The sequence below is a fragment of the Coregonus lavaretus genome, assembly GCF_964263955.1.
Source record: "Coregonus lavaretus genome assembly, chromosome: 25".
In the NCBI taxonomy this organism is placed as follows: domain Eukaryota; kingdom Metazoa; phylum Chordata; class Actinopteri; order Salmoniformes; family Salmonidae; genus Coregonus; species Coregonus lavaretus.
Genome location: NC_140012.1, coordinates 35,404,869 through 35,418,975, shown reverse-complemented (window position 1 = coordinate 35,418,975; position 14,107 = coordinate 35,404,869). Strand labels below are relative to the sequence as shown.

The following is a 14,107-nucleotide window of genomic DNA, read 5'->3' as shown; positions in this document are numbered from 1 at the left end:
AGCCACAGTCATAAAATCTGATTTTAAACCCGACCTTAACCCTACTCTTAACCACACTGCTAACCTGAATGCCTAACCCTAACCTTAAATTAAGACACAGCTAATTTTTGTTTTCATGAATTTTTACAATGTAGCCCATTTTGACTTTGCAGCTGGCCTAAGGGGAAATCGCTCAGTTCTGCCTCTAGGATGAGACTCATGACAATAAACATCAACCTGCAGTGTGAGAGTTACTCTGCTATTAATCCATATTAGTAGTTTGGCCTTTCTTTGATTCTAATCATCTGATGGCTCTCTCTTCTTAATATTTGGCTTGTTTGTTTTCTGTCCTTTTGGAATGAAAGCATGCGTTCAATCTGACTTCTAACCTGTCTGTGTTTGACCTTTTAAACCTTTAGTATGAATGTCAGCTTTGATGGGGGTGGACATAGAAATATAATCTAGAGTTGTTCTATTTCTATGGGGGGTGTGGTTGAGAGGTTTGGATGTAGAGCACAAGAGGTTGGTGGCACCTTAATTGGAGAACTTCCTCGTGGTAATGACTGGAGTGGAATCTGTGGAATGGTATCAAATAAATCAAACACATGGTTTCCAGGTGTTTGCCATTCCATTTGCTCCATTACGGACATTATTATTAGCTGTATGTATGTCATGTTCCGCCATCTCAATAATCACAAACCTCCCGCTGAAAGCGAGAGAGGACAATCTTCATTAAGAATACCTTTTTGGGACTGATATTGGTTGACCACTGGTTCCAGATCTGGTTGCGCTGTCTCGCCACTGTCATGGCATCACAATAACCATAGGAGGTGGCACTAACAGATCTGGAACCAGCCTAGTCTGGGACCTGAGGGGTATACTACGAAGTAGGATCAAGGAGTTAGGGGGATAACTTGCCTAAACTTTTACTGTTTTAGTATGATAAGCTTGAAATGGGCATGGTCTAATTGGTTCAGCAAACGAAAACTCATTTAAGCTTTGCTTTTTTTTTATGAACCAGAAAATCAATAGTTAATTCTGGTTGCTTATCAAAGTTAGCTGGCTAACTGATGACTGACAACTTGGGTATATTTACATTTTACATTTTAGTCATTTAGCAGATGCTCTTATCCAGAGCGACTTACAGTTAGTGAGTGCATACATCTTCATACTGGTCCCCCGTGGGAATCGAACCCACAACCCTAGCTAAATTGTACTGTGCCTGCCTCTCCCTGTGCAGAGGGGCCAACCTCCACGAGAACGACAGGCTGTCGTCTGTAGCAGCCGAGCTGCAGTTCAAGTCTCTGAGCCGACACTCCAGTCCCACTGAGGAGAGGGAAGGTATTGAGTTGTTTAAGATGGTCTTAATGTAACTGCATTCTGCATAATTGATGTAGTTCTGTCCTTGAGCTGTCCTTGTCTATTAATATTCTGTATTATGTCATGTTTAATGTTTTGTGTCGACCCCAGGAAGAGTAGCGGCTGCTTTCGCAACAGCTAATGGGGATCCTAATAAAATACCAAATACCATAATTCAGTCTTTTCGACTGAACAAGGATTAAATAAAATGGATCTCGATTGGAAAGTAGGAGTAGGCAATTCACCTGTGTATGTTTTTCTAACTTGACATAGCTCCCATCTTACTGCCTGTCTGTGTTATCTCTTCTCTCTCGCGCTCTCACTCACACACATCAGAACCCTCCTATCCTAAGGGAGGAGACCCCAGTAGCACAGCCAGAAGAAGCTGGGAGCTCCGCACCTTCATCAGCCAATCAAAAGGTGAGAATGATGAGGGGGGTAGATGGGGGCTGCAAGTTCAAACCCCAGGTCTGTCAGCATGAGTGCTAGCGATGGTAGAGTTGCTGATACCAAGTCCTAGGTGCCATCTCTTACCGTTGTGCCCTTGAGCAAGGCACTTAACCTCCAAACTGCTACAGAATAGTGTAGAGTTGGTCTGTTCTATGCATTCCCATTCCCAACATTTACTATGTCTCTCCATTCCATTCCGAACACTGTCTTCTATATCCCTCCCTCCCTCAGACACGGCAGCCAGGCAGAGCCCCATGGAAGCTGTACGTCGCTCCATACGGTCCTTCGAGGACAAACGCTACGCGGTCATGAAGCAGAGGAACATCATTGGCCAGGTGTGCCACACCCCCAAGTCCTACGACAACATCATGCACGTCGGCCTCCGCAAGGTCACCTTCAAGTGGCAGAGGGGCAACAAGATAGGTATGTACTGTACACACGCCATTGGCGCCCTGCTCCCTTTATAGTGCACTACTTTTGTACTGTACGCACCTCCATTGGCGCCCTGCTCCCTTTATAGTGCACTACTTTTGTACTGTACGCACCTCCATTGGCGCCCTGCTCCCTTTATAGTGCACTACTTTTGTACTGTACGCACCTCCATTGGCGCCCTGCTCCCTTTTTAGTGCACTACTTTTGGCCAGAGCCTCAACTGAACCTGTGTCTCCCCCAAATGAAACCCTATCCTCTATATGCCCTATGAGGCCCTGGCCAACAGTTGTGCGCAATAAAGAGAATATGTTGCCATTTCAGATTTTCCCTGGAGTAGGCCCTCATTTATGTCATGCCCATGGCGTTTCATCATCTGTGACGTGTCTCCCTATACAGGCGAGGGTCAGTATGGCAAGGTGTACACCTGCATCAACGTGGACACTGGCGAACTCATGGCTATGAAGGAGGTAGGTGGCCATGACCATTTATAGTGTTATAAATGTTGGTGCAAGAATATAGCACGTGAGCAGCATATAACGTGTGTGCGCGCTTCCCTTTATTCATTATTAAAGGAGAAAGCCCTGAATTGAAGGTAATGTTTATTTTACTCCGCCGCCTATTAGCATCCATTCATACTATAGCAAAGCCTATCAACAGTCTCCATACACTTTCCCGTACTTTAAAAAAAATGTTTATTTTCCCGATCAGATCCGGTTCCAGCCGAACGACCATAAGACGATAAAGGAGACAGCAGATGAGTTGAAGATCTTTGAGGGCATCAAACACCCCAACCTGGTCCGCTACTTTGGTGTTGAGCTGCATCGGGTAAGAGCATGCGTATATGGGTTACAAAGTTCTAGAAACTTCCCCTGTCTTTTCAGAAATTCTAGTTGGAGGTTCCCAGAATTAAGAGGGAATCCTCCAACCGGAATTTCTGAAAAGCCTGGGAACTTTGGGAAGGTTTAGAAGTTTGGGTCAATTTCAATTCAAGTCTGTGTATGAATGAGATGAAACTATGTATGAATGGGCTATATCATCGGATTGGATGTATTGCATCAACTGTCTACATGCTACATAAATAGTATTTGTCTGATTGTGTCGCTCCCCCTCCCTCCCTCCCCCCACCAGGAGGAGATGTATATCTTCATGGAGTACTGTGATGAGGGGACCCTGGAGGAGGTGTCCAGGCTGGGCCTACAGGAGCACGTCATCAGGCTGTACAGCAAACAGATCACCACGGCCATCAACGTGCTCCACGAACATGGCATCGTGCACCGAGACATCAAGGGTCAGTTAGCACCTCGTTCTGGGAGAGACGTCTCTCTTTCTCTTTAGCCTACTGTTGGTCTAGTCAAATCTAATTTTTTACGTCACATGCTTCGCAAAACAACAGGTGTAGACTAACAGTGAAGTGCTTACTTACGGTACCTCCCCAACAATGCAGAGATGAAGAAAATAGAGAAATAATAGTAGCAGTAATAAACAGTAGCAGCAGCGTATGTGATGAGTCAAAGTTAGTGCAGAAAGGGTCAAGGCAGAAGATCTGGGTACCTATTTGGTTAACTATTTAACTAACTGTTTAGCAGTCTTATGGCTTGGGGGTAGAAGCTGTTCATGGTCCTGATGGTTCCAGACTTGGCGCTCCGGTACCGCTTGCTGTGCGGTAGCAGAGAGAACAGTCTATGACTTGGGTGGCTGGAGTCTGAAAATGTGTAGGGTCTTTCTCTGACACTGCCTAGTATAGAGGTCCTGGATGGCAGGGAGCTCTGCCCCAGTGATGTACTGGGCCATATGCACTACCCTCAGTAGTGCCTTGCAGTCAGATGCCAAGCAGTTGCCATACCAAGCGATGATCCAGCTTTTTGGGCCCATGTCAAATCTTCTCAGCCTCCTGAGGGGGATGAGGCGTTATCGTACCCTCTTCACAACTGTGTTGGTGTGTTTGGACCATGATAGACCCTTAAGGATGTGCACACCAAGGAACTTGAAGCTCTCGACCCGCTCCACTACAGCCCGTCGATGTGGATGGTGGCGTGCTCGGCCCTCCGTTTCCTGTAGTCCACAATCCGCTCATTTGTCTTGCTGATGTTGAGGGAGAGGATTTGTCCTGGCACCACACTGCCAGGTCACTGACGACCTCACTATAGACTGTCTCATCATCATCGGTGATCAGGCCAACCACCGCCATGTCGTCGACTAAGTTAATGATGGTGTTGGAGTCGTGCGCGGCCACGCAGTCGTGGGTGAACCGGGAGTACAGGAGGGGACTAGGCATGCACCCCAGAGGGGGGCCCCGTGTTGCGGGTCAGCGTGGCGGATGTGTTGTTGCCTACCCTCACTACCTGGGGGCGTCCCGTCAGGAAGTCCAGGATCCAGTTGCAGAGGGATGTGTTCAGTTCCAGGGTCCTTAGCTTAGTAATGAGCTTGGAGGGCACTATGGTGTTGACGCCGAGCTGTAGTCAATGAACAGCATTCGCATGTAGGTGTTCCTTTTGTCCAAGTGGGAAAAGGAAGTGTGGAGTGCAATAGAGATTGCGTCATCTGTGGATCTGTTGGGGCGGTATGCGAATTGGAGTGGGTCCAGGGTGTCTGGGATGATGGTGTTGATGTGAGCCATGACCACCCTTTCAAAGCATTTCATGGCTACAGATGTGAACGCTACGGTCTCTCAATTCAATGTCAGGGTTATGCAGGCACCTTATTAATCATTTAATGCGTTTTAGCTTTAGTGAATTTGGCTGGGGGTTTATGCCGTAAAGAAAAGCTATCATCATTCTGAGATTTTGTCATCAAACCTTCCTGTGGCTCCAGTGTCATTGACGCAGCAGAAGTAATTGTTCTTACTGCCTCTATGAATCCACTCTCCCTCTCCATGCTTCTCTCACTCCTCCTGCCCTTGTTATCCTAATCTCAATGTGATTCTCTGGTTAAATCAATAAAAATCACTCTTGGCCTCTTTGTCACCGTTCCCCCTCTCTACCATAGGAGCCAACATCTTCCTGACGTCGTCCGGCCTGATCAAGCTGGGGGACTTTGGCTGCTCTGTGAAGCTGAACAATGCCCAGACCATGCCCGGAGAGGTTAACAGCACCATGGGAACGGCAGGTGAGGGAGCCACATAAATCCAATAGTACTTCAGTTTTAAATGTCCATCTTCCAAAAACGTCTGACAACCTACATCTTCAAAAAAGTATCTTTAAGCAGTAAGTCCCAAGGGGGTATGGTATATAGCCAATATACCACGGCTAAGGGCTGTTCTTATGCACAACGCAACGTGCTTTATTGCTATTATAAACTGGTTACCAATGCAGTTAGAGCAGTAAAAATAAATGTTTTGTCATACCCGTGGTATACACGGCTGTCAGCCAATCAACATTCAGTGCTCAAACCACCCAGTTTAACACCCTTGCCTTCCTTGCACTAACACCTGCACTTTGCTGACAGCAGCTTTATTGAGGAAAAGGTTTGACTTACTATGACTGTGATAAATGATATGGTCCGTGCTATCCTGGGTCCTTGGGACCTCCCTACCCCATTTTTGAAGTTGTCATTTAAAATGTTTAGTAATAGCGTAAAGATGGTGTTTAGGGGGGTAGGAACGTCCCGAGGATCCCGGATATCACTGACCGTGATAATGTGCTTGTTCTCACCTAGATACCTTAAAGATTAACTAACTGTAAGTCGCTCTGGATAAGAGCGTCTGCTAAATCGGGTTCTCAAGGCCAGATCTCCAAATATATTTATACACACTACTAGTTAAAAGTTTGGACACACCTACTCATTTAAGGGTTTTTCTTTATTTTTACTATTTTCTACATTGTAGAATAATAGTGAAGACATCAAAAACTATGAAATAACACATGGAACCATGTAGTAAACAACAAATTGTGAAACAAATTAAAATATATTTTATATTTGAGATTCTTCAAATAGCCACCCTTTGCCTTGATGACAGCTTTGCACACTCTTGGCATTCTCTTAACCAGCTTCACCTGGAATGTTTTTCCAACAGTCTTGAAGGAGTGGAGTTCCCACATATGCTGAGTACTTGTTGGCTGATTTTCCTTCACTCTGTGGTCCGACTCATCCCAAACCATCTCAATTGGGTTGAGGTCGGGGGATTGTGGAGGCCAGGTCATCTGATGCAGCACTCCATCACTCTCCTTCTTGGTAAAATAGCCCTTACACAGCCTAAAGTTGTGTTGGGTCATTGTCCTGTTGAAAAACAAATGATAGTCCCACTAAGCCCAAACCAGATGGGATGGCGTATCGCTGTAGAATGCTGTGGTAGCCATGCTGGTTAAGTGTGCCTTGAATTCTAAATAAATCACAGACAGTGTCACCAGCAAAGCACCCCCACACCATAACACCACCACCTCCATGCTTTACGGTGGGAAATACACATGCGGAGATCATCCGTTCACCCACACCGCATCTCACAAAGACATGTCTTAAAGTAACGATGGACTGTTGTTTCTCTTTGCTTATTTGAGCTGTTCTTGCCATAATATGGACTTGGTCTTTTACCAAATAGGGCTATCTTCTGTATACCCCCCTACCTTGTCACAACACAACTGATTGGCTCAAACGCATTAAGAAGGAAAGAAATTCCACAAATTAACTTTTAAGAAGGCACACCTGTTAATTGAAATGCATTCCAGGTGACTACCTCATTAAGCTGGTTGAGAGAATGCCAAGAGTGTGCAAAGCTGTCATCAAGGCAGCTATATGATTCCATATGTTTTATTTCATAGTTTTGATGTCTTCACTATTATTCTACAATGTAGAAAATAGCACAAATAAAGAAAAACCCTTACATTTATACATTTTAGTCATTTAGCAGACGCTCTTATCCAGAGCGACTTACAGGAGCAATTAGGGTTAAGTGCCTTGCTCAAGGGCACATCGACAGAATTTTCACCTAATCGGCTTGGGGATTAGAACCAGCGACCTTTCAGTTACTGGCACAATGCTCTTAACCACTAAGCTACCTTGACTGAGTAGGTGTCCAAACTTTTGACTGGTACTGTATATATATATGTATGTATGTATGTATGTATGTATGTATGTATGTATGTATGTGTGTGTGTGTGTGTGTGTGTGTGTATATGTATATACAGTGGGGAGAACAAGTATTTGATACACTGCCGATTTTGCAGGTCTTCCTACTTAAAAAGCATGTAGAGGTCTGTAATTTTTATAATAGGTACACTTCAACTGTGAGAGACGGAATTTTTTTTTGCCAGAAAATCACATTGTATGATTTTTAAGTAATTAATTTGCATTTTATTGCATGACATAAGTATTTGATCACCTACCAACCAGTAAGAATTCCGGCTTTCACAGACCTGTTAGTTTTTCTTTAAGAAGCCCTCCTGTTCTCCACTCATTACCTGTATTAACTGCACCTGTTTGAACTCGTTACCTGTATAAAAGACACCTGTCCACACACTCAATCAAACAGACTCCAACCTCTTCACAATGGCCAAGACCAGAGAGCTGTGTAAGGACATCAGGGATAAAATTGTAGACCTGCACAAGGCTGGGAAGGGCTACAGGACAATAGGCAAGCAGCTTGGTGAGAAGGCAACAACTGTTGGCGCAATTATTAGAAAATGGAAGAAGTTCAAGATGACGGTCAATCACCCTCAGTCTGGGGCTCCATGCAAGATCTCACCTCGTGGGGCATCAATGATCATGAGGAAGGTGAGGGATCAGCCCAGAACTACACGGCAGGACCTGGTCAATGACCTGAAGAGAGCTGGGACCACAGTCTCAAAGAAAACCATTAGTAACACACTACGCCGTTATGGATTAAGATCCTGCAGCGCACACAAGGTCCCCCTGCTCAAGCCAGCGCATGTCCAGGCCCGTCTGAAGTTTGCCAATGACCATCTGGATGATCCAGAGGAGGAATGGGAGAAGGTCATGTGGTCTGATGAGACAAAAATATAGCTTTTTGGTCTAAACTTCACTCGCCGTGTTTGGAGGAAGAAGAAGGATGAGTACAACCCCAAGAACACCATCCCAACCGTGAAGCATGGAGGTGGAAACATCATTCTTTGGGGATGCTTTTCTGCAAAGGGGACAGGACGACTGCACCGTATTGAGGGGAGGATGGATGGGGCCATGTATCGCGAGATCTTGGCCAACAACCTCCTTGCCTCAGTAAGAGCATTGAAGATGGGTCGTGGCTGGGTCTTCCAGCATGACAACGACCCGGAACACACAGCCAGGGCAACTAAGGAGTGGCTCCGTGAGAAGCATCTCAAGGTCCTGGAGTGGCCTAGCCAGTCTCCAGACCTGAACCCAATAGAACATCTTTGGAGGGAGCTGAAAGTCCGTATTGCCAAGCGACAGCCCCGAAACCTGAAGGATCTGGAGAAGGTATGGATGAGTGGGCCAAAATCCCTGCTGCAGTGTGTGCAAACCTGGTCAAGACCTACAGGAAACGTATGATCTCTGTAATTGCAAACAAAGGTTTCTGTACCAAATATTAAGTTCTGCTTTTCTGATGTATCAAATACTTATGTCATGCAATAAAATGCAAATGAATTACTTAAAAATCATACAATGTGATTTTCTGGATTTTTGTTTTAGATTCCGTCTCTCACAGTTGAAGTGTACCTATGATAAAAATTACAGACCTCTACATGCTTTGAAAATAGGAAAACCTGCAAAATCGGCAGTGTATCAAATATTTGTTCTCCCCACTGTGTGTGTGTGTGTGTATATATATATATATATATATATATATATATATATATATATATATATATATATATATATTACATATTACATTTAAGTCATTTAGCAGACACTCTTATCCAGAGCGACTTACAAATTGGTGCATTCAACTTAGGATAGCCAGTGGGACAACCACATCTTGATCACAGTAAGTACACTTCAAACAAGTCAGTGCTAGCAGGTGAAATAAGTCAGGTGTTAGTTTAGACAAAAGACAGTGGTAGTAAAGGGGGGGTAGAAGGATTACTATTATACTATTCCAGGTATTCCTTAAAGCGGTAGGGTTTCAAGTGTCTCCGGAAGGTGGTCAGTGACTCCGCTAGCGTTGTGGGGGAGCTTGTTCCACCATTGGGGTGCCAGAGCAGCGAATAGCTTTGACTGGGCTGAGCGGGAACTGTGCTTCCGTAGAGGTAGTGGGGCTAGCAGGCCAGAGGTGGATGAACGTAGTGCCCTTGTTTGGGTGTAGGGTCTGATCAGAGCCTGAAGGTAAGGAGGTGCCGTTTCCCTCACAGCTCCGTAGGCAAGCACCATGGTTTTGTAGTAGATGTGAGCTTCAACTGGAAGCCAGTGGAGAGTGCGGAGGAGCGGGGTGACGTGATAGAACTTGGGAAGGTTGAACACCAGACGGGCTGCAGCGTTATGTGTGTATATCTGGATATATTTTTTTAATTATTATTTATTATTTTTTTTACCTTGGACTGGGAGTCTCACAGGGATGTTGGTATCCACAGCACTCATCAATTTTTCAACTCAATACTTCTTGTTCCCCCAAATTGACAAATGCACTGTACTTTAATCTTTAAAACTGCAAAGTTTGATCTCTGCCTCATGGATTTTTTTTTGTAGAATTGCAGGATACTAGCTTTAAAGCTGCAACAACAAAACATCTCTGCCCGTGACAGAATATGTGGAATTACAGGAAATTAGCCCGAGACCTATGCCCGAGACTTGATTTGTCCGGTCATGCACTGCCGAAGTAAAACTCCTTGTATGCTATTTTTATTTTACTCAAGTTGTGTTCTGATTATAAGGGGGTCCCTGAGGAATTTGCTATGACAAAATGGGTCCCTGGCCCCAAAGGGTTTGAGAACCCCTGGGCTAAATGATTAAAATGTAAATGTCAACACCCATTGGCACCAGCAGGGGTCACTATTTATTTTCTGGTGAAAGTACTCACGAGGCAATAATGTGAGTTTACAAAAGCCTGGATCATTTGTTATCATAGTGAGTCTGTGGCCATCGATGTGCTCCTTTGTCATTGTTGTATCTCTGTTTAATCTCCCTGCTGTATCACTCAATTCATACAGTTGTCAATGTCTACACAAGAATGGAGAAATGTAATGTTTTCTGTGCATTAGTAAGTTCAAAAGGTCATTGCTCACCTAGTTGAGTTAACCTGCTGTTTTCCTACTCTCTCTTCATTAGCATATATGGCACCTGAGGTCATTACGAGGGCAAAGGGCGAAGGTCACGGACGAGCAGCCGACATTTGGAGTCTGGGATGTGTCCTCATAGAGATGGTGACTGGGAAGGTAAGAACGCACAAACACTCTCTTCTACGCTCAAGGGAACTTTGAGCTGACATTTAACCACAATGGTCATCATACAATCCATCTTGTTTCCCCGTTGGTGCTAGCATTTATACTACTACTATCACCACCACTACTACTACTACTACTACTACTACTACTACTACTACTACTACTACTATTATTACTACCACTACTACTGTCTCTATCACTACTACTACTATTGGTGTTCAACCTTCCCAAGTTCTCTCACGTCACCCCGCTCCTCCGCACACTCCACTGGCTTCCAGTTGAAGCCCGCATCTGCTACAAGACCATGGTGTACCATGGTGCTTGCCTACGGAGCTGTGAGGGGAACGGCACCTCCTTACCTTCAGGCTCTGATCAGTCCCTACACCCAAACGAGGGCATTGCGTTCATCCACCTCTGGCCTGCTGGCCCCCCTACCTCTGCGGATGCACAGTTCCCGCTCAGCCCAGTCAAAACTGTTCGCTGCTCTGGCACCCCAATGGTGGAACAAGCTCCCTCACGATGCCAGGACAGCGGAGTCACTCACCACCTTCCGGAGACACTTGAAACCCCACCTCTTTAAGGAATACCTGGGATAGGATCAAAGTAATCCTTCTACCCTACCCCACCCCCCAAAATAAAAATATATATTGTAAAGTGGTTGTCCCACTGGCTATCATAAGGTGAATGCTCTGGATAAGAGCGTCTGCTAAATGATGTAAATGTATTGCTACTACTACTATCATCACCACTACTGCAACCACTACTACTATCTCTATCACTACTACTATCTCTATCAGTACTACTACTATCACTACTACCACTATCACCACCACTTCTACTTCTACTATCACTACTACTACTACTATCACTACCACTACTACAAGCACTACTACATTCACTACTACTACTTTCACTACTACTGTCATCACTACTACTATCGCTGCTGCTACTACTACGTGAATGCTTCGTAGTAGAATTCCATTGTATTACAGGTATTCAAGGTTGTTAACAAATGCCTTGACTGATGCATGTCCTCTTTCTCTGTCTCTCTCTCAACTCTCTCTGTCTCACTCTGTCTCTCTGTGCATTTACCTGCAGTTAAGCAGATTGAAAAAAAACATTGTGTTTAGAAAGGTCTGGAGACTGATAATGTCTCTTTCTCTCTGGCCTTCTCCCATCATGCAGAGGCCGTGGCACGAGTTCGAGCACAACTTCCAGATCATGTACAAGGTGGGTATGGGCCACAAGCCCCCCATCCCAGAGAAGCTGTCCACAGAGGGGAAGGATTTCCTGGGTCACTGTCTGGAGAGCGAGCCCAAACAACGCTGGACCGCCAGTACCCTACTGGACCACCCCTTCGTCAAGGTCAAACACTATTTTTTTGCTTACTTCATTGCAAAACAAATATTAATAGAACTCCCGGCAACACGACGTTGGACGTAGAGGTACTATTAGACCTGGGCCAAATGGACATCAATCCATATCGTGATAAATTGATGCGATAACAATAAATGTTTAACATTGATGTGCATTTCAGTTTTTGTTAAATTATCCTTTAAACTACTACTACTAGTTTGACGGTTATAGACATTAATTGGCCCATTAACAATCACCCATATTAGCAAGCTTATTACATTTCAAACTTCACTGTTCTCTAGTATAGGCTACTTATCCTAATGAACGATATCAGCAAAATGCCTGTGATAAGTGATCGGTATGGTCAGTGTTAATTTTTGGTTTATCGTCCCAGCTCTAGGTACTTTCATGTTTGAGAGTAATCTTTTTTTCAACTGTGTGGTTATAATTACCTACAAAATCTATTTAAGAAGCATGGTGATGTGTTAACTCAAACATAACATTCAACTCCTCAGTCACTCTGGAACAAGCAGATTGACAAAGCATGCATAAACACACACGCACATACAGTTCAGTGCAAGGAAAGAGTGCATGCATGCAGACAGTCACATGGTAGTCTTAACTAGATTTAATGTGAAAACGGGAATTTGGAGATCACATTGTTTTTATTGCACTACTTTGCTTTATCTTGGCCAGGTCGCAGTTGTAAATGAGAACCTGTTCTCAACTGGCTTACCTGGTTAAATAAAGGTGAAATAAATAAATAAAAAATAAAAACATGTGAAGACTAACGTACAGCTCATCTCTCCTGTCTTTCAATCCTAGGTTTGCACAGATGAAGAGTGAGTGAGGGGGAACTGACCCTGTGGCTGTCACGTTTACAAACTATAGCACTACTGTACATGTTGGCCAGAGACTGTGGACACACAGCCAGATAGAGGGGCTTTGGACACCAGGAAGAGGAACAGGAAATGATAACTGCAGGCACATGGAGCTAAACTGAGGAACTCTGTTATGACATCATTTCAGATGGATCATGTTCATTAGGCACCAAAACGGACTGCAACAGGGAGGGACACTACCTGGACCTGTTCAATTAGAACCGCTTGTTTTAGTTTTGTCGTTAAAATGTTTTGCTACGGTGTGTCCTAATGAACATGACCCTGTAGTCAAGGGACAGGTCTTGCATGTTCTAGGAGGGGATAGAGGGGAATGTATTGCATTGTACATACTGTAATAATAGGATTGGTTCATTGGATCCTTCCTTGTATAAACAATATTGTAAAGCTTAAGTAATAAGTATAGCCACATCTTGTTGTTCTCTCACTGGTGAAGATAAGATGGAAGACCTGAATAAAAAGGCAAATGAGGAAGACATTTTAAAGAAATTGAAAAATAACAAAAGCTATGGCACTTTTTAAAAAACTGTTCCCCCTTTCAGTGAGTGCACTAGGGGACGAGTGAGGGACAGTTGGGCGCAGTGGAGGAAGGAGATCTTAGTTTAATTCCCATATCTGGGCCTCGTTCAGTCTACAAACGTTGTGGAACATTGCAGCTAGAAATGTCGAGGCATGTTTGTTCTACATAACGTATTTCTGAATGTTCCACAATGTTGTGCCCCAGGTTTGGTCGAGGCAGATATTGTCTTCCCTCGTTTAATGAGGTGAGCCTCATTGCACAGAAGCAGGGGATGCTGTATCTGTAAGACTATTTCTACCCAAACATGCAAATTAACTTAACACTCAAAGGCTGTGGGGAAGTCTAGGAAGGAAATAAATGTTTTTTTATTTTTGGGGATTTGTTTTTAAAATAGTATTTTTCTTTCGCCTTGCTAAGGAGAGGAATCCATTGGTAACAAGTGGGGCTTAAGCCTATGGGAGCGTCCCAAATGGCACCCTATTCCCTATATAGTGCACTACTTTTATATGGGTCCTGGTCAATAGTAGTGTGCTATATAGGGAACAGGGTGCCATTTGGGATGCGTAGATGTGGTTGGGGTCCTATATGCTTCAGGCATTGATTGGTGGACAGTCAGACAGGTGTGCTCTGATTTGGAGAGCTGCCCACAGAACTGGAGCATATCCAACCAATGACAGGAGACAAAGGTGCGCTCTCCCTGCTGCTGAACACATACATTCTGGTCCTCTGCTGCTCTTAGTGTTTGATATGTACAAAAAATATTAAATCTTTTTTAAAGAAATTATTTTTGTGTGTGAGATTACTGTTTGTCATGACCAAAGGTT

The 14,107-nt window shown here is 44.2% G+C and overlaps 1 protein-coding gene across 1 annotated transcript in view; it reads left to right on the top strand.

The window, feature by feature from the left end:
- The window catches only part of map3k4 (mitogen-activated protein kinase kinase kinase 4), a 90,296-nt gene extending 76,229 nt beyond the window's left edge, over positions 1–14,067 (top strand). Inside the window, exons 18-27 of the mRNA XM_084142334.1 lie at positions 1,220–1,320; positions 1,675–1,758; positions 2,020–2,211; positions 2,617–2,687; positions 2,929–3,045; positions 3,349–3,508; positions 5,206–5,325; positions 10,393–10,499; positions 11,694–11,873; positions 12,690–14,067. Coding sequence (XP_083998460.1) covers positions 1,220–1,320; positions 1,675–1,758; positions 2,020–2,211; positions 2,617–2,687; positions 2,929–3,045; positions 3,349–3,508; positions 5,206–5,325; positions 10,393–10,499; positions 11,694–11,873; positions 12,690–12,710 — 1,153 coding nt within the window. The 3' untranslated portion in view covers positions 12,711–14,067. The remainder of the gene's footprint in view (positions 1–1,219; positions 1,321–1,674; positions 1,759–2,019; positions 2,212–2,616; positions 2,688–2,928; positions 3,046–3,348; positions 3,509–5,205; positions 5,326–10,392; positions 10,500–11,693; positions 11,874–12,689) is intronic.
- Positions 14,068–14,107: the final 40 nt, after the last annotated feature.